The sequence below is a fragment of the Corvus cornix genome, chromosome 3, assembly GCF_000738735.6.
Source record: "Corvus cornix cornix isolate S_Up_H32 chromosome 3, ASM73873v5, whole genome shotgun sequence".
Taxonomy (NCBI): domain Eukaryota; kingdom Metazoa; phylum Chordata; class Aves; order Passeriformes; family Corvidae; genus Corvus; species Corvus cornix.
The window spans coordinates 90,050,248-90,069,770 of NC_047056.1; the positions used below are offsets into that span (position 1 = coordinate 90,050,248).

General features: G+C 37.3%; 1 protein-coding gene across 15 annotated transcripts in view; it reads left to right on the plus strand.

The window, feature by feature from the left end:
- Window positions 1-19,523, plus strand: part of DST (dystonin) — a 292,238-nt gene that overhangs the window by 220,906 nt on the left and 51,809 nt on the right. For 13 of the 15 annotated variants that reach the window (XM_039568018.1, XM_039568020.1, XM_039568033.1 and 10 more), the window contains 11 exons: window positions 4,067-4,228; window positions 5,249-5,419; window positions 6,703-6,869; window positions 9,052-9,211; window positions 9,470-9,796; window positions 9,971-10,055; window positions 11,202-11,443; window positions 12,416-12,622; window positions 16,295-16,414; window positions 16,599-16,706; window positions 18,426-18,644. In XM_039568018.1, coding sequence (XP_039423952.1) covers window positions 4,067-4,228; window positions 5,249-5,419; window positions 6,703-6,869; window positions 9,052-9,211; window positions 9,470-9,796; window positions 9,971-10,055; window positions 11,202-11,443; window positions 12,416-12,622; window positions 16,295-16,414; window positions 16,599-16,706; window positions 18,426-18,644 — 1,968 coding nt within the window. The remainder of the gene's footprint in view (window positions 1-4,066; window positions 4,229-5,248; window positions 5,420-6,702; window positions 6,870-9,051; window positions 9,212-9,469; window positions 9,797-9,970; window positions 10,056-11,201; window positions 11,444-12,415; window positions 12,623-16,294; window positions 16,415-16,598; window positions 16,707-18,425; window positions 18,645-19,523) is intronic. The other 2 variants (XM_039568032.1, XM_039568028.1) reach the window with 1 other exon arrangement.

The following is a 19,523-nucleotide window of genomic DNA, read 5'->3' on the forward strand; positions in this document are numbered from 1 at the left end:
GCTGGTTTATTATTCTTACTGTTCTGGATTTAACTTATTTCCCCCCCACCCCCCAGGATTTTATCTGTGCCTTGGTCAGGACCATACAAGCCACTGTGGATTCTGTCTTTTTAAGCTGCCACACCATGTTTTATTTATAAAGAAGATGGGACCCTGCAAACCAGCTAAATGGATTACAGTTAAGCAGTCATGTACAGAAGATAATGTACTGCCTTCTGTAACACTTGTTTGGGAGGCTTATTTGGGAGATTTCAGATACAGATTCTGACCTTGAAAAATAAATGAAGCCTTCCACTGAATGTTTGAAATATTTGGCCACTGCTGGTTTCTGCTATATTTTGTTTTTCTGTGATATTGGGACACTTCTGTTACTTTCTTACTGAAGCACTTTGTATTTTTGGGGGGTGGGAAACCTCATGACCAGGTAAAGTCAAATTTAAACGGATGCACTGATTATGAATGACCTCAGCCACTTCATATCTTATGATGTATATTTTTGTATCTATGCGTCTTATGCTAAGGGCAAGTTTACTATTTCTTCAGATTGCTAGTGTCCTGAATCTGTGAAAACAGGGGTGTGTTTGTGTGAATACTTCCAACATGGGGAAGCCACTTAGCAGGCCAGACTGTCTACGTCAGAATCCTCCATGTGTTGGCAAAGGGGAAGAGGATGAAGATCTAAATATTGAGGACTGCTACGTTCCCCAGAGGTCTATCTATGACACTGTGCGGCTGAATGAACAGATTGATTCAGGCTCCAAGGGCAGCCTCTCTTCGAGGCATTTTACAGACCGGACCTTACCCTACAGTCACAGAACACTGGACATCAGTACTTTGTGCTCCAATGGTGCCCTTACTTCTTCCAGTGTTTTTGAGCTCCGAAGCCGTGAAGCTAACAAGTTAGATGAAAAAATGATCTTTGATGCTCTTAAACTGAACAGCGATATAATTCGAACAGCTGGGTTACCCAAAGCAAAGTCTCACACAGAAAAGAAGGAGCACAGACGATCGTGGAGAATGCTTGTTCCACCCAGCTTTCCAGATTACACTAACAGAAGTGAAAGCTCCTTTAATGAAACTGCTGATATGTCAGAGGCAGCTAGACTAGACAAATGCAAGTGGGGTACGAATTCTCTTACCTCGGAAGAGGATGATTCTGGTTTATGCAGCCCTCCAACCGAAAGAGAAGATAAACAAGATACACTGTTAGCAGGGGAGCAAACTCAAATGCGAAGTCTGTCTTCTGCAGAAGATATCCATGCAGTAGGTCAGTTCAGACCATATATCCCAGCAATTTGCAGAGAGCAGCAAACCCCACTGCTTGCAAGCATGAGTGTCCCTGTCAAAGAAAGCTGCAGACTGGCTTTGCATGACATTTTACCCTCTGGAAAAGTAAAACAAAACAATGCCCAGACATGTGAGAGTGATCAGGAAGAGATGGAGGGGAAATACTCTCACTTACAAGGTTTCAAAGAGAAAATTCTGTCACATGAAGATCCTCTTCAAGGTGATGGAAGAATTATTACCCCTGGCAAAAATGAAGTGGAAAATGCATATGAAGTTAATGAAAAAACTAAAATACGAGTCACAACAGTAGAGGAGGATTATGTGGATGATGTATCTCCTCATGTAGATGTTTATTATGCTAATGCTGCTGTAAATACTAGTGACTTGGATTTTGCAAAATATGAAATTTTATCTGATACGGAGGAATGCACTGTAGCATGTACAGGCTCAAATGAAATGGCATTTTCTGTTCAACAGCTTGAATTAGATAGCACTGTAAACTGCCCAAAAGTTTTCCCAGGGAGAAATAAAGGCAATATTTGGACTACTGGCATCCAAGACACCTTGGATACAGTCTGCAATGGCCTCTTGTCCAACAAGGTAATTAAAAAACAAACCATAGATTTGTGAAATAGTTGTAATATAACCTTAAAGATATTTGTTTAAAACTATAAGTTTTGCCGTTATTGCAAAAATGCAACTTTTAAGAAATTAATAATTAGGCAGATGCAGTAATCAGTGTCATTTGCATAGCACACATGGGCTGGTCAAGGTAGGTGAAATGGTCAGTATGGGAAATGAATTGGGGGAAAATTCTGAGGGGGTGATTACTCCAGCTGTTTTGAGCAGGGTTATTTATTGCCCAGCTGGTGCCTGTTACTCCCGACGTGGAATGCCTCCTCCGTGCTCTGTGTTGGTGCTCGGTGTCTGCACTGACTGTGGTCACAGGCAATGCCATTCAAGGGCAGCTACAGCCCATGTGTTCAGCCTGACCAGCCTTACTCATCAAGGTGCAAGCAACAGTATCAGATGGTTGTGGTTGCCAAAGCAGGCGGATTAAAGGCTCACCGCCTCTTCTGAAAGCTGCCTTTTGCATTTGCGTGCCAGAAAGCAGATCTGACGTTACAGTAGTATTTTACAAGCACAGGATCTTGCAGTGCTTTGTGAGTGGTGGATGAGGTAAGAGAGTAAGGGAAGATTTGTAATAAGGAAAGGGTGTTTGTCGGGTCTGTAATTTTTTTCTTCCCACTCTGGTTGAAATCTGAGATACTTCAAGCTTTGTTGCTAAGTTGTTCTGGTAAACTTTGGCCTCAGCAATAATTGTAATTTATTTTGAGCTTCTCTCCACAAAGAATGTGTGCATTTTTAAAGGGCAGATTATGGAGATCTGTCCCCTCTGTGGTAGGACGTTGTTCTCAAAAGATGAGACTTTATGGCACATAAAAGAAGAATTTGTTATTGATTCTGTGTTGAAATATTATTCTGCCTCCTCCCTACCCTACAGTCAAGAAAAACACATTCTCCTTCTTTAAGGAGCAGCCAACTCATTGCACGCTCTCAGTTTTCATGTAACCACAGTCTTAGAGTTTGTAAGGGTTTTTTTGTCTGTAGGAACAAATCTCTTAGAGATGCTTAATTTATTTTACCCCTCATGTTTAGTGTATTTCCTGTAGCTTCTAGATTGACTTGTCAAGCTGGTGGAAGCGTGCTCAGCCACCTGAGGTCTGCAGCTTTGAAAGCAATCACTTGCCACAGTGTGTTTGGTGCAAAAGAGGAGAGTTGCTGGTACATTCAGAGTGATCCCTGCTTTTCAGGATGCTGAGAAAGGTTGCTTTGAATGCACTAAGTGTACACCAAAACTGTTACTGAATGCTGCTATAGAAATTGAAGGATTTAGGGTCAAAAGTTGAGCATTCTTTAGCATTGTTTATTCATTGGTTATTTTTCACTGGCCTGTGTAATTAATTCAAGGGCTTCAGGCCATTTTCTGATCTCATTGACACTTGAGTCAGTGCAGCTTAATGCTGCTGAATACAAATGGAGATTTACATCGCTGTTGCTATTGGTAATAATCTGGCTCTGAAAAAGCTTAAATACCTGCAAGAGTAAAATAAAGCAAACACAAAACTACTCAAAGTGCTGTTGGGCACGGTCAAAGCCTTGGTGATTTGCAAGAGTATCCTTTGAATGAAAGCCCATTTTCCTGAGTGTCTGCTGGGATACTGTTTCAACAGCATCTGTAGTGCCTGCTCCTCACTTGTTACTATTATAATTTCCTAAACCGATTTTAAAATATCTCTTCCTTCACTGTTTCTTTGACTTAAAACTTCGGCTTTGGTCCTAATTTGGAAAAAAAGCCCAGTTGTATCTCTTGGTCTGTGCCATTTTTGTTAGATTTTATAGATAGGTAATTAAACAGGTGACTTTCTCTAGTCTTTTTTTTTTCCCCCCCCTCTATCAGAAGTTTTCTTTTTTTCACCCCCCAAAACTTCCACCACCTCTCTTTTTCTTGGTCCCTTTCCTTCCTACCTATAACTACTCATGGAAATGTAAGCCATTTCCCCTTCTATGGTGTATTGAATTTACTCTGTTTAGGTTGAGTCTGTTCTGTTTAGATTTATTAATGCTTTTTTAGGAAGGTCCTGACAATGAATGGCTTCCTTTCTTCTAGACACCAGTTTTAAGCAATTTTTTTTGTTGCATACTGTCATGTAAATACCAGATGAATTTTATGTCAGAAGTTACCATGTTTCATGACTGTCTTGGGTTTCAACTGCAGGTATTCCAGAAAGAAGAAATTGAACCCTTACAAGTGAAACAACAGGAAGTAAATTGGTTGGGTCAGGGCCTTATTCAGAGTGCTGCTAAAAGTACCAACACAGAGAACCTTGAACATGACCTTGAAGATGTCAACACCCGATGGAAGACTCTTAATAAGAAGGTTATTATCTTGTATACTATTCTGCTTTAGTTGCATTCTGCCTTTTGATTATTTGCTTGCTGGTATCTTTCAAAATACAGGAAATTAAATATTCACTAAGAATATGAATTATATTTACTTTACACAATCGCTTTGTTTGTAATTCTAAGGATAAAATTTATATCACTAATAGCCAGAGGTGTTGCTGTCATTTATAAGGTTTTGCCAAACTTTCTCTAGGTCTGTCCTTGATTTTTATTCAGGAAAGACTCACAGAGCCATGAAATGGTTGGGGTTGGAAGGGATCCCTGGAGATTCAGTCCCACTTTCAGTCATTCGCATATTTTTTCACTTTGTTGTATTTGCTCATGTACACTGTTGTACCTGCACAGGGCAAAAATACAGCCCAGCTTTGCATGACTGGTGGAATGTTTCCTTTACCTTTAGGACTGTATTGCTTGAGACATCAGAAAGTACCACTGCTTTGAAAAACTGGCTGTAGATGTTTTTCTGTACTTCAAGAGTCTTCTTTCAGCAGTAGCTGCTGTTGGAAAATGGAAAGGGTGGGAAGTAGGAATGGTGCTCAACTTCTGTTCTCTTCCTGAAGGAGTGATGCAGCAGAACCAGAGACACCTGCAGTTCACCTACTTGCCTTCTCCTTTCCTATTTTTATTTCTCATTCATGGCATTATTGGCCCTTATTAAGAGCTGCTACTTTGGATTCCTGGCTCACTCTATAAAGAAAATAAAGACCGTTTGAAATGCGAACATCCCGTCAGTATATTTCATAATGCCGGAGCTGTATAGAGGAGTATCTTGTGAGGAATTACTAGAGCAGACTGATATACTGGGAGTCTGTTTTTTTCATTGGATGTCTCCAGCCCCAAGAGATTGATGCTGAATTGTGACATAGTGCTTTTATGAATAGCTACGACAAAAATGAGAGTATTTATTAGCGATATTGACAGATGTTCCACAGGTTTTGGCTAATTATTTCACAGAAATAAAATGAGTAGGTGAGATCCTCTGCTGCTTTTTCAGGTTGCCCAGCGTGCTGCGCAATTGCAGGAAGCTCTTCTCCACTGTGGGAGATTTCAGGATGCCCTTGAATCTCTGCTTAGCTGGCTCATTGATACAGAAGATCTTGTGGCTAATCAGAAACCACCATCTGCTGAATTCAAAGTTGTCAAGGCGCAAATACAAGAACAGAAGGTAAGTGAAATGGTTTCAGAATCTCTCTCCTTCCACTGGATCAATGAGAATAAATTCCCAGTCTTTGGCAAAGTATAATATCTGTTCAAGTGTATTATATTACACTGGAGTGTGCTGAGGTGTTTAAAGGAGCCATCTGTTCAAAACTCAGGACTTTGTCCAGGGTTGGGAGAAGTGCTCATCTTCTGGGATATAAGACAGAGAGTGATACTATGCAATCTGACCTCTGGTTAGAATTATTAACATTATCTGGAAAGGATGTTAAAGATCCACTGGAAAAAGAGAAAGCGAAAAAGGTAGGAAATAAAACCTAGTAAATTTTCACTGTAATACTTCCAAGATAAGATTGCAGATTACAGATTTAAATACTTGGCTCTTGATCTTGATGTGATCATTGTCAGTAGTTAGTTGGAGTCCCATTGGGAAATGGCCTGTGCTAATGTAGAAACGCTATCAGTGTCATCAACTCTGGCGTATTTTAATAATGGTTATAGAAAAGAATGATAATCTAGCTGATAAAACATACAATGCATGCAGCTGGACTGTGTGGCCCACTGCCACCCAAAGATTTAAACAGAGTTATGGCCAGTCCAGGTTGTCATCTTGGGATTCCTGCAGTGGCAAAATGTTAATGTTACCAAAGGCACCTAGGGAATGGAGATGGGGAGGATTGTATACAGAGGCATATTTTTTTCTTTACAGAGAAGTTAATGTACTACACTAGATTGGTGAACCCAATTGCATCTCATACAAGTGATGAGTTGATTAGACAATAGTTTTAGTATCTATTTTCCCATTTCTCTATGTATCAGAACATAGAGTATGTTCTGATACATATCTATGTATTTGGCATCTGTGATGCCAAATCTAGAAGGGCATGCAGTTTTCCCACAAATGTTCCTGTAAAATGTAACTTAATTCTAAATAGCTGGATTACTTCAAGGGTATTAAGTAGAACTTTTTCCTCTATATGTTCGCTTTTTGGGCTGCTACACGTCCTTAGCTCAGAGAAACCAGGGATGTTTGGGCTTCATGAAACTCCAGTGTTCTTAGGAAAACAACTGAGAAACTAAAATGAGCCTGCGTTGGTCAGGGAAGGGGTTTATGTTTGTGATATGTGTGTCTCTTTGATTACCATTGTTCACACTTTTATCACAATATAGGCATTGTGGGTTAGTTTTTAGGTTTTTTGTTTTAACGGCTTTTCAAGAAGTCTGCTGTTGTTACATTTGTATTATTGCAATATTTCTTAATAACCTGGTGCTTGATTGCTTTCTCTATAGCTTCTCCAGAGGCTGCTGGATGACCGCAAGCCCACTGTTGAAGCAATCAAGCGTGAAGGGGAGAAAATTGCGGAGTCAGCAGAGCCTGCTGATAGAGTGAAAATCTTGAAACAGTTGAGTTTCCTGGATAGCCGATGGGATGCCTTGCTCAGTAAAGCTGAAACAAGGTATTTGAAATTCTTTCATAGATTTTAAAAATGTAGACATAGCATGTGATAGATGTTTAGAAGCAGCATGTGGAACTCTACGGTGTGAAGTACTATCATTCTTTTAATTACATTACTTCTTAGTCTCTTGATATTGATATAATGGGTCCTCTGAAGGAAAAGTGGAGAAAAATGACCTGAAGAGACCTAAAGCTCTTAAAAAAAAGTTTTGTCTAAGATGTGACAATCTACTAGGATTAACTACATATGTATCTTCTGAATATTTTATCTCTGTTAGTTCATTAGAATGCGGGTGTTTTGATGCAGGAACACGTTTTGCAATAGAGTAAAGTGCAAATTTTGCACCTAACAAATAATAATGGTATTACCTTGGACCTTCAAAGTCCTGACTTGCTGCTACAAGGAGGGGGTACTCAATTTTTTCCTTTTTTTTTCGGATATCGCCTACACAATTAGTTTCTGCAGCTTAGAGGTCTTCATAATGTCAGTTGCAGATGCATGCAAGGTGCTGAGCTCCCTTAGTTTTCAAGAGGAAAAAGGACCTTTCAAGTATGTAGATATATATTCTAGCAACACAGAAAGCCCTATCTCCTAAAAGACATTGCAGTCCAATTCAAGTTCCAATTAAAAAAACTCAAATGAAATCCATGCACATAATATCTGTGTAAACACAGACTTACATTTGTGACTTGTTGTCAGTGTGTAAAATACCTGTAAAGTGATGAACTGTGAAGTGTCTTTGAAGAAATCTGTGTTGGAAGGGCTACTGAACGTGTTTTCTGGGTAAGGATTTGAGAAGGACAGTCTTTTTCAGAGTAGAGAGAAGAGTGCATGAGACATAGCCCAAAAAAAGGCACATAATTGAGAGTAAGAGAGGACTTGGGAAGTTGAAGAAAACAAATTTGAAGTGCACAGTGAAGCTTTACAGTGAAGAGCAAATGGTTGTGTTGGTACTTCAAGTAGTATTGAGCTCACCTCACCTCTGTTGTCTTCTATTCCTTCTGGAAGCCTCTCTTTAGCTGAACCTGTTTTGTTACCTCATACTAATAATAGGATTATTTAATTAGTCAACCACTAATAGAACATTATTTCCTTCTTTTTTTTTTTTTATTGAAGGAATCTGACTCATTAGCTGGGGTAAATGTTAATGTCATGTTTAATTTAATAATATCCTCCCAGTCTGATGACATCTAATTACAAATGAAATTGCAACTTTTTCCAAGCCATCCATTAGCTGCAAGCTTGTCTCCATTGTTCTTTGGCTGGTCTCTAGAAATGAAGAAGGAATTTGAGAATGATGTTGAAAACAATGTAGAGTACCCCACAGAGTGTTCCATGGCTAAGTATGTCAAGTCTACCTTGTTTATAAGCCTTGGAAAGCACATAAATGTAGCTTTTATCTGGAATGAGATCCTCGTTTGAAAGATGATATTGTGATGTTTTCATGTAGAACAAATCTCCTAAAAGCCTGCTTGAATGGCATTTGTTCAGCACTGCTTGTAGAGAAGTCTTTGCTGTAATCAACAGTCTTCTCTGACATGTAATAATCTGAACGACAAATGTTTTAGGTACTGCTTTTCTGTTTTGGAGGTCAAGTTTCTGTGCTTTATTAGTGTTGTCTCACTAACTTCAATGAGAGCTTTTATCCAGGACAAGAGATGAAATGTAGAACGAAATAATTCTGTTCTCATCATTGAAAAAAATGTTTAAAGACATTTTACAACACTGAAGAAGCATGACAGTATATTCTCGTTCAGTAAAGCCTTTGCCTAACTTAAAACATGTATAATAGTCAAGGGAATGTAACTTCACTCTTTAAGACAGCTGGAAACTTGAGAACTATCTTAACTGGGTGTAAAACAATGTTTTGATAAATTCAGTGATAGATTATTTTTAGCAAAAAGTATATTAATAAAGTGATATTATTTTTATTTGCAAAACTGGTTTATTAGACAAATACCTTGGAGGTGTTTGTTTGGTTTTAATTTTGATTTTTACTTTACCTTGCTTTTCATTGAATATCATGGATATACATCTGTTTCATTTGGTGACTGGTTCTTACAATGAGATTGAATTATTTCTGGGTTTTTTTCAAAGGATTCAAGGGGCTTTTTTTCATTATTAAAACTGTTTCACACTTGCTTCATTATAAAAATTAACCATTCCCTGGGTGTACTGATAGGAACCGTCAGCTGGAAGGCATCTCGGTGGTAGCACAGCAGTTCCATGAAGCTCTGGAGCCACTGGTGGAGTGGTTGACAGCCACAGAGAAGAGGCTTGCAAATGCAGAACCCATTGGAACGCAGGCCTCCAAACTGCAGCAGCAAATTTCTCAGCATAAAGTAAGATACAAACCACTCACCTGCTTTGGTCATTCTTTTTAGATGCTTCTGTAAAGCACAACACAACTGGCAAAGCTGTTGCACTGTACTCATTTTACCATACAGTTTCATTTTTTTTCACTTGTAATTTAAGTTTTATATATTTATGTTGGCAATACGTCCTTTTTTGTTCAATTTTTATTGAGTTCCACTTACATTTATTTTATGTTTTTCTGATTTTCTTTTCCATTATTCTTCATTATTTAAAATAAAATATAGGCCCTAGAAGATGATGTCCTAGCTCACAATAAGAGTTTACATCAGGCCATTAGCGCTGGTCAGTCTCTAAAGACTATGAGCTCCAGGGAAGATAAAGATATGGTGCAGGAAAAGCTAGATTCTGCTCAGGCACGATACATTGAAATTCAAGAGAAGAGCAACAGCAGGTGTGAACTTCTCCAGCAAGCTTACAGCAATGCTCAGATTTTTGGGGAGGACGAAGTTGAGTTGATGAACTGGCTGAATGAAATCCATGATAAACTGAACAAATTGTCAGTCCAAGATTGCAACACAGAATTGCTTGAGAAACAGCACTCTGAACTACTGGTATTTTGATTTCTGTTCATTTCTTATTTAACTCATGTTTTTAATTTGATTTATATCCCCATACTACATTTATTTTCATTAATATATCTGGTTTAAAATGTCAGTCTGATTATTCTAAATAAAGATAATATATTTTGTTAGGTCTGTGCTAACATAAATGACCTTTATTCTTAGGATCTTCAGGAAGAGATTCTTCTTAGAAAACAAAGTGTTGATTTGGCTATACAAAATGGCTTAGAGCTTCTCAAGCAAACAACAGGTGAGAACTTACATGAAACTATAATTTTTCATACTTTTCTTTTACTTGGAGGTGCTAAAGAAAATTAAAGTGAAACTTGTAAATATGGTTCATATTTACTGGTTAAAGCAATCATAGTTGTTTATTTTAATAAAGGTTTGAGGTCAAGGTAGGTTATGTTTTGGGATCAATTTTACTTTTAATGTAAGTGAGCAAAAGCGTTTTTTTTGCCTGTAGAGAATTTAGCCCTTGAATCCTTTTGTTATTTTTAGTGGAAAATTATTTTAGTGAACCTGCATTCCATTCCTAATAGCGAGTTATGGACATTACTCATAATGGAGGGCTGTTTGGCAGTGGACACAGTGAATTCCCTGCAGACATCCACAGATGAACAAGATATTAGACTACCTATTACTGCAAGGGGAAAGCTTCATCCGTGGGAACTAATGCTGTGGGAAGGGTTGCATTCCAGTTCTATACAATATGTCTGTTCTGTAGAGCAACATCTGTCCAGATTTTCTAGTACTTGTAAAGTTCTTGAACCCTTTGAGACATACATATGTTTGCACAGGGTGGTATTATCCTTTTCTGTTCCAAACTTTGACATTGCGTGTAGTCTATAAAGAAATCTGAACGTTCCTAATAAGGCTAATAAATTTCAATGCATTGTTTTTCTTTTAGCCTTTTGAGTTCTGTTTCAAATGGACAGCAATGAGGGTGAACTGTGATTGAAAGTCTAATTAGTAATAGGTAGATTTATTTTTTTGTTCTTTACATTTTCAGTAACAATTTTATATCTTTTATTTGGCCTTTTTAAGAAGTATTTTGAGTATAAGGGTGGATTTTTTAAGAACATTTGTGTTAAATATTGGATTTAACCCCTTACTTTCTAATAGTTTAGTAAAGCAGAAAAAAGGCAGAAGGACCGATTCTGAACTGACGTAAACTTTGTAGCTCTGTGGGCTTTACTGATGGTAGGACAATTTACAGCAGTCGAAGATTGACCTTGTCACCTTGTTTGGGTTATTTTATAAATTAAATACTGAGGTTTCTGTAATATGTGGTGTTCGGGATTTTATTTTATTTTTTTGTTGTTGTTGTGGTTTTGAGTTTTTTTGCTTTTTAATATTTGTGATCACAGGAAATAACATCCCTTTGATATTTTAGGTGATGAAGTTGTAATTGTTCAAGATAAACTGGAAGGCATTAAAACGAGATACAAAGACATTACAAAATTAAGTTCTGATGTATCCAAGACTTTAGAGCAGGCTCTGCAGCTTGCAGGCCAACTGCACTCAACTCACGAGGAACTCTGCAAATGGCTTGATGAAGTAGAGATGGAGTTACTTTCATATGAAACTCAAGTACCAAAGGCTGAAGAATTAAGCCAAGTACAAGAAAGACAAAAAGTAGGTTTTAGAACCTGTGAATTATTTACTGCTCTGTGATTCGGTGAGGTTTTGTGTTAATTTACGCTTGACGTGAAATAACTTTTTGAATAATTTTGGCATCAGATCATTTGACTAAATGTAACAGTAGTTAAGAATCAAACTCCCTTTCCAGAGTCATGTGCTATGATCACTTATGAAATTGGGCTGAGGTTTATTTTTAGCATAAGAGAAGCACAACATTTTCATTTTATTCAAGGACCTACCTAAGACTGGGAAACCTCATAAGTTGTCAAACAAAGTTATTTTAGTTCTTTAGCTGTGGCATGGATAAAATCCTGTAAAGTGTCAGTATTTTAAACATATATTACTAATTTTGTTTAACAAGATTTAGTTCAAAAGAAAAAATGTAGTATAAGCTCCATGGTATGGAAAATGTTGAGGGGGGAAGCTTAAAAAAATTCTGTTAAATTTCTTTAATAGATGGGGAGTTCTGTACAGGTAAAATTTCATTCCCTTGCGTGAATATGTGCTTGAAATTCTATCCAGTCATTGTTCATTGCAGAAATCATTTGAATTCATCATATTTTGCTATACTGAGTGCTGATTTCATTTGCTGATGACTTAGTTCTTTAAGGAGTTGCAGTTTGCAACCATCCATTAGTTTTATTTTCTTTGGATGCTTCATGAAGTACTAACAATTCTTAGAAAATTTTCAGATGGTCATACTGACTAGAGAAATATATTTAGGTTAGATTCTGTGGAAAATTCTCTTAAGAATCACCTACCTTTCTGTCAAACAACTTACAGTATCAAAAAGCAAATACATATTAGGTGAAAATAAGTATTCTAATTTAGCCCTTTGGTTTGTGTGGAAAACAGTTCTCAACTCACGGGGTAGTTGAAAGTATGAAGAAACTGCAAACTGCGTTATGTTCCGTTCATATAGTGCCATGTTTAAATGGTTTAATTGTTTTAAATGGCCTTTTACAGGAGCTGAAAAAAGAAGCAAAGAACAACAAAGGCTTACTGGACTCTCTGAATGAAGTTGGCAGTGCCTTCCTGGAGCTGGTGCCATGGAGGGCCAGAGAGGGGCTAGACAAGATGATAACAGAGGACAATGAACGTTACAGATTAGTGAGTGACACGATCTCTCAGAAGGTGGATGAGATTGATGCTGCCATCCTGAGATCCCAGCAGGTACTGAAAACTGTTCTTTGGACAGTAACAGTCTCTGGCCATGTGTAGTTGGACAAAAGCTGTCCTTTAATAATGTTGCCAAAAGTTCATTATACTTGAGCAGCAAAAGGCCCACTTGAATAAAATGGGACTCCACTGTTAAGATATGAATGCCAGAAATCTGTTAATCTGTACGCTTTTGTAGCTGTCTCCCTTTCTGTGGGTGCAAACAACAGTATTTTAGCTAAAATTGCTGTTGCTACCCTGTGGCTCCTCACGTCGGAGTTTGCTTAAGAACTGAATGGCTCACATCTTTTATACATCATGTTGTGTTAAGTAAAATATGGTCCAGATCCTGAGCCACCTTTTCTGGATGTGGCACTGATACTGCTAGGTTGGCCACAGCTTTTAGCATCAGCTGCTTGTCCAGCTCATCTGTGCGTTACACAATTAACAGCTGGATGACCTTGTTCCAGCTGTAGTGGAGGATTTAAATAACACTTGCTTTTATTAGTATCTACAATGCTTTTCTTCTTGGGGCCCAAAACCTGAGTTATTTAATATGTGGAGGTTTCTGTACATGCACAGAAGTATATATGGATACCGTTTGAGAACTGGGCTCCAATTTTGTCACTGAGTAGTCTCATATTTAAGCCTGCTTATAAATACATTGTGAAAACACAATCTTCCAGTGTCTGCCTACAGTTCAGGCATAAAAATGCTGGTGGAGATTTCTACTTCTGCTATATAGTTCCCATAAACAGTTGTAACAGGACAAGGAGAAACTATGTGTGATAATTTCAAAATTTGCCATGAACTGACTAAAAGAGACTGTCAGTAATTCAGATTTTCTTCTAAGTGAGCTTAAAAATAAGTACAGGTTTCTTTTTAAGGGGTTTGCTAATTAATATTTTCTTGTCTCATTAACCTGATATTAAAAAATGAAGGGTGATTTTTTTTTTTAATGAGTGATAAGGTGAGATAGAAGATTGTATCTTAGCTCTCCTTCAGATTTTCTGAATTCCATGACTATGTTGCATCCTCTAGTGTAAGTTGAGCAGTTTCAGGTGCAGACATGAAAAGTTCAGAGCTGCTATTTCACTAGCTAATGTTGCAAAGGCACATTGTGCTCTCATCCTGCATACCCCTAACCTCCACTTCAGCCAACCCACATCACCACAGTAAACTCCTACACACTATATCCTGTGATAAGTTTCAGGTGCTTAATGTGCTTCCAGTAGAGGATAAGCTACTTCCCATTTAGCTATGCAAAATAAAAAGCATTTTTGAAAAAGCTAGTGCTCTTTTAAATTTGCCCTGGGGCAACTTCTTCAAGTGCCTATACTATTAAGAAGTTTTGGGTAGAGGACAAAGCTGCTGAGAATTTCATGATAGATGTTCCTGGACCAAGGTGAGGGGTGCAGCCGGCAACACAGATGGTTAGGCATAATGGCTTCATGTTGTGAATGGAAGCTGGAAGACTAACAGACAGATGAAATGCCCAGCGTTTTTATAACTACCTGGGCAAAATGGTCCCAGACTGGTGGATTTATCTTAGAGATAAATTCAGCTGCATGGTTTAGTCTTCATTTCTCAAGACTGTGGGCATTGGTGGGGTCCTCTAGTGTAGGAGTCCTGTGTAGAAACACAAGGTCATATTCTACTTTGGGCTTACTTGTTCTTCACTCTAAAGCAGCCGTAGAGAGTGCTTTAGAAAGCATTCGTGGAGAAAATCACAGCATCATCATATTCAGCAGTCATTCCTGGTCAGAAGAAAAAGTACCACAATGAACTATGCTTGGTTAAACTGGACAGGGATTAAGTAGACAATTTTATAGTTACTGAAAGTGTAGCTCAGGGCACATAGGTAACTGCCATGTATAATGGGAAGAAAACATTTCAAATTTTGGATGCAGAGAGTACCAATTTTATGCTTTTTATTCCTTTATGTTGTTTTTAAGCATCACAAATTGGAAATCCTATACTTTTAGCAAATCGAGTTTAGAGTTCTGTCCTTCCTCAATGCTATTTAACTTGGAAGTTTCACTGCCATGCCTTGATTTTGTTATTTCCATTAAATGTTTCCTCAATATTACTTACATATCTATGAATATTTGGTATCAGGAAGTCACACTGCAGTTAGTTTGTACATCTAACAGATTTGAAATCATCTTCTCCCTTTCTATAGTAAATAGATGGGCTTCTGAAAAACTTGATTGTGAACTGTAGTTTCTAAAGGCAGGATTTAACTACCACTGGCACATGTGCTTCATGCTAACGTTTACGGTACTGATTGTTTCAGAACATACCTTTCTAGTAGGATGTCACAATACTTAGGACAAGTCTTACTTTCTCTTACTTTAAATGAGAAATGACATATAGTGAAAAAGAATATTGTGCTCTTTCATGTCACAAATGGATTGTAAAGTCTGAAAAAGATTGACTCATAAAGAATGAAATCAGAACTGCATCTTTTGTTTTGTGGGACTCATGATTAACCACTAAGACAAGTCTGAGTTAGTGACTAACATGAATTCCAGTTATATTAAGGAGCAGGGCTGTTATGGACCACAGCCATAAAGGCACAGACCAGCATATTTTAAAGACAAGTGGGACTGAGAGTGTTCAGAAAAAGACTTCTGAGGAAAGTGTGGGCATCAATAACACAAGAAGCTGGTTGTGACCTAAAACATCCTGACACACTTTCACAATAATTCAGAGCTATATTAAGGTTCAGGTAATTTCGGGGAGGAGCCAGAGTTTTAACTAATTCAATAAATAAATTCTTAGTAGTTTCTACAATGTGTATCTGATACATCCCATGCAATATTTCTCTATGGCTTAGGCTCAAAGCTGCCCTGATTGAGTACTGCAACGTGTGTGCTAAGATGCATGCCTATAAACTTGATCTGAAGAGAGAATGTATGATTTTTTTTTTAATTTGGTCTCACATTTCAGAAGACTTAGATCCTCACATGCTTCTTTTCATGCTTTTCTTTGCAAATTAGTAAGAGACAGGTCCTCTCATTACATTAGTGCTTTTAGGTAATTTCTAAAACACTTAAATGTTGACTGACTGTAGTCAGAAGTCAATCTTTTAGGAAAAGGACTGGCTGCACCCAAATGCTAAAAAAAAATTTTGCATTTAACCCGAGGCCTAGATTTGGATGAAATCTTGTCTTCTCTAAATTTGGTGAGGTTTTTGCACTAACTTCATTGAACAGTGATTGTTTTGTCCTGATCATTTAATACCAACACAGCTCTTCAGATTAATAGGGTAACATCAAACAACTGTGTCTCAGGATAATTGCAACACTAGCAGTAATAATAAACACAGAGATGAAAAAGACATGTGAAAGAAGAATAAAATGAAAACAAGCAGTCTAGTTAAAACTCTGAGATTATTACCCATTTTTATTTTCCTATGACTGTTAGAGAGCTGTAGGCTTTGGAAAAAGTATTTGCTTCTGTTGCTTTGTTGTGCTTATGAATTAGGCTGCTTGTATTACAATCTCAGAACAATTTTGGGCATTGTATTTCATTTATATAAAAACCTCAAATGGAAAGTGAGCTGCTATCTTTCTAAAAATTCAAAAATATGCTATTTATTTTTTTTCTTTAAATTTTTTGAAACAGTGATTCTAATTTCATGTCTGTAGAACTGCTGAACTAATTCTTGTCTCCCTCATTTAGTTTGATCAAGCAGCTGATGCTGAATTTGCCTGGATTGCAGAAACAGAAAAGAAACTGATGTCACTGGGTGATATTAGGCTTGAGCAAGACCAGACCACTGCTCAGCTGCAAGTTCAAAAGGTAAAAGAAATGCATTTCCAACTGTCATGTTAATTATTGGCTGGCACACTCTCCATCTAGAAAAGGTACTGGCATGATTTAATTTTCAGTCCATCATAATTAATGCACTTCAAAACCAGTTTTTGCTCCAAATACTTTTTTTCTTCTTATTATTATTCTAACCAATTTTTTATTGTGTTTCAAGGCTTTTACCATGGAGATTTTAAGGCACAAAGATACTATAGATGAACTTGTTAAATCTGGGGATAAGCTTATGAAAACATGCACTGAAGAAGAGAAACAGATGATGAAGGTAAAGTCCCTTAAATTGCAGTTACAGTGGTAGATATGCAGACAATATATAAGTAGAAGGATTCCTATAGTGTCTTTTTAAAAATATTAATGCAGAAGCATTAATTACAGTCACTTCTACTCTGAGGATTGTAATACTAGAGGAAATGCTGTTGAGTATTGCTCTCCTTCCTTCAGGATGTTAAAAGAACAAACGCTGTGTACTTGCTTCTTTGCCTGACACTAATTTGGAGTGCCATTTATCATCTTCATCCATAGTAAATAGCATTTTAGCCTATAGATGATTGAGTGAAGAGGTATTACTCATCTGGGTTGATGTGTGGAATCTGGCAGTTTATCTTCTGAGTTCTTTTGGGTCAGTGATGCTCTGGGCGTGAGCATTTCTGTGCCGAATTCAACGGCTGTGCACCTCTGTGTGTATCTTTACTTTCATATCTGCTGATTTCCATGTAGACCTTGCTTGCCAAGATTATTCCATCCTGTCACAGCCCATGAAAGGCATTCTTATGGCTTTGTTTGTTACACACAGACATGGTGAGCCCAATGTCAGGGCTGCAAACGTACAGATGGATTTTTCGTGTTGGCATTTAGGAAGGATTAGTTGTGGGGTTGGGATTTTTTTGCTAAATTACAGTGAGACTGGATATGTTGTAGATTTAGTCCTTCCAATCTGTGAAAAACAATGCTTCAGTAATTGTGTTCTGCTGCAGGATCTCTAAATTTGATTTTCTCTTAAGTGAATTTAGAATAGATGAGATGTTCGGTCTATGAAACTGTAGTGATAAGGCAGAGCAATTTTGTGTGAGTCTCCACTAAATGTTTATTTGTCAAAAATATTGTATATCTGTGTGTAAAGGTTATGTTCTGTCCTCTGGATAGCATCTCTATACTTAATTTACATGCAAGACATAACAAATGAAAGGATAGCTTGTTCTGCCAAAAAAAAAAAAAGCTTCTTCACGTTCACTGTCTTGCTTACATGTAGTTTTTCAAAGGCTAGGATTTATGTGCTTTGTCACATACAATATTTCATAAACATGATAACATGGGCAGTCTTCCACAGGAAAAATGTATAGCTAGTAGATACTTTCTTTTATTATCACATGCCCAAATACAGTAAATTTGTAATGTATAAGCCTTTTAGTTCTATCACTATTATCTATGTTATTGATGGTAATACATTCTCATTAAGTAATGTATGCTGACCTGGAAAATAATGTTTTGTGGTTTCTGCAAGTTTGTAAACGACAGTCACGAGAGTATATCCTATCATTTTGCCAGAGTGAAAAAAAACCCACCAAAAAACCACCGAACCAAACATCCCAACAGATTTTATGCATTGTTCCTTGCTTTGATTCAGAAATGCTGTGGAAGACTTAGTTTCTGCCAAGTGTCACTGAAGATAAGTGTCTGCAGTAAGGAAGTTGGGCTAAGATCTGCAGTCAGATCATTTGCAGCTTGACTAGAAGCTCTATGAATAAAGTGTTATTTGTAAATATCAGTATTATTAAATGTATTCTAATTATTTTGCAAGTACTCTGCCAAATTCTGATCTCCCTCACTGTTGATTCTGTCCACCTTAAACAGTGATACTGTAGAAACTTGAAAATTGAAATGTTATTCACTGTAAATTGGTACTATAATTGTCAAAGATGTTTAGAAATGAAGGTAATAGACACACACAAAAATATACTTTTAAAAAATTAATATTATTTTACAGAAAAAAATTGAAAGCCTCTTACAGAAATATGATGCAGTCTGTCAAATGAACTCAGAGAGAAACCTCCAGCTGGAACGGGCTCAGTCGCTGGTTAACCAGTTCTGGGAGACTTATGAAGAGCTTTGGCCATGGTTAACTGAAACAGAAATGATCATCTCTCAGCTTCCTGCTCCAGCCCTTGAATATGAAACTTTAAAGCAACAACAAGAAGAACATAGGGTAAGCATTTTGCCAGTGTTGAAAAAGGTAGTGTTAAAAACCGGGAAATCTTTTGCTTAGAACTGTGGAGTACTCTTCAAAATTCTTGAAACCCAAACAGATACTCTTCTGTTGAAAAAAAAAGAAACCTTAAATAATAAAATAATAATACAGAGTAAATACATTTTCAGTCATGTCTCTACTGTTTACCAAATTGTGCATGCAAGCAAGAGTCTCTGGGGAAGGCAGCAAGTGATGTATAAGCATAAAAGAGGGCTAAAAGGTAATAGTTGCCATTGTACTGAGAGAACTGAGCACATAAAAGTTATTAATTAAGTATATTTCAAAGTACACGTTAATGTCAGTATTGGAACAAACCAAACCCATAAACAGAAAGAACAGATATGGGATGTTAGAGCAAGAAACATAAGGGGGGGGGAAGGGGGGGGGGACAATCTGTTTACAGATATAGACATATGCTGATCTTATGTATGTATAAAAAATTTGGCTTTTGTTTCATTGGTAACATTGAAATCAAACTTAGCTGAGTCAGGAAGATGAACAATTAGAGGGCCAAGAATTGATTGCTTGGGCACCATGCAATCCCGTAGTAATTTATCATGTCAAGAATGTTTGTTTTGTAATAATTAAAATAAATAATTGTTTACCATAGCATCACAAAATAGAGGTAACAGTGTTGTAGACTGGCCACTGTATGGATTCTCTTACATGGATATATAATCAGTTTGGATAAAAATTAAGGTGCTTCACAGGTGACTGCTCATATCACATGGAATCAGATGTATCCCACTGGGGTTAAAAACCTGCGTGTTTTGGCAGATGCAAAACCTGTATGGCCACTGGAGATACCTGTTTCTCCCTGCTAAGCATAGGGTAACT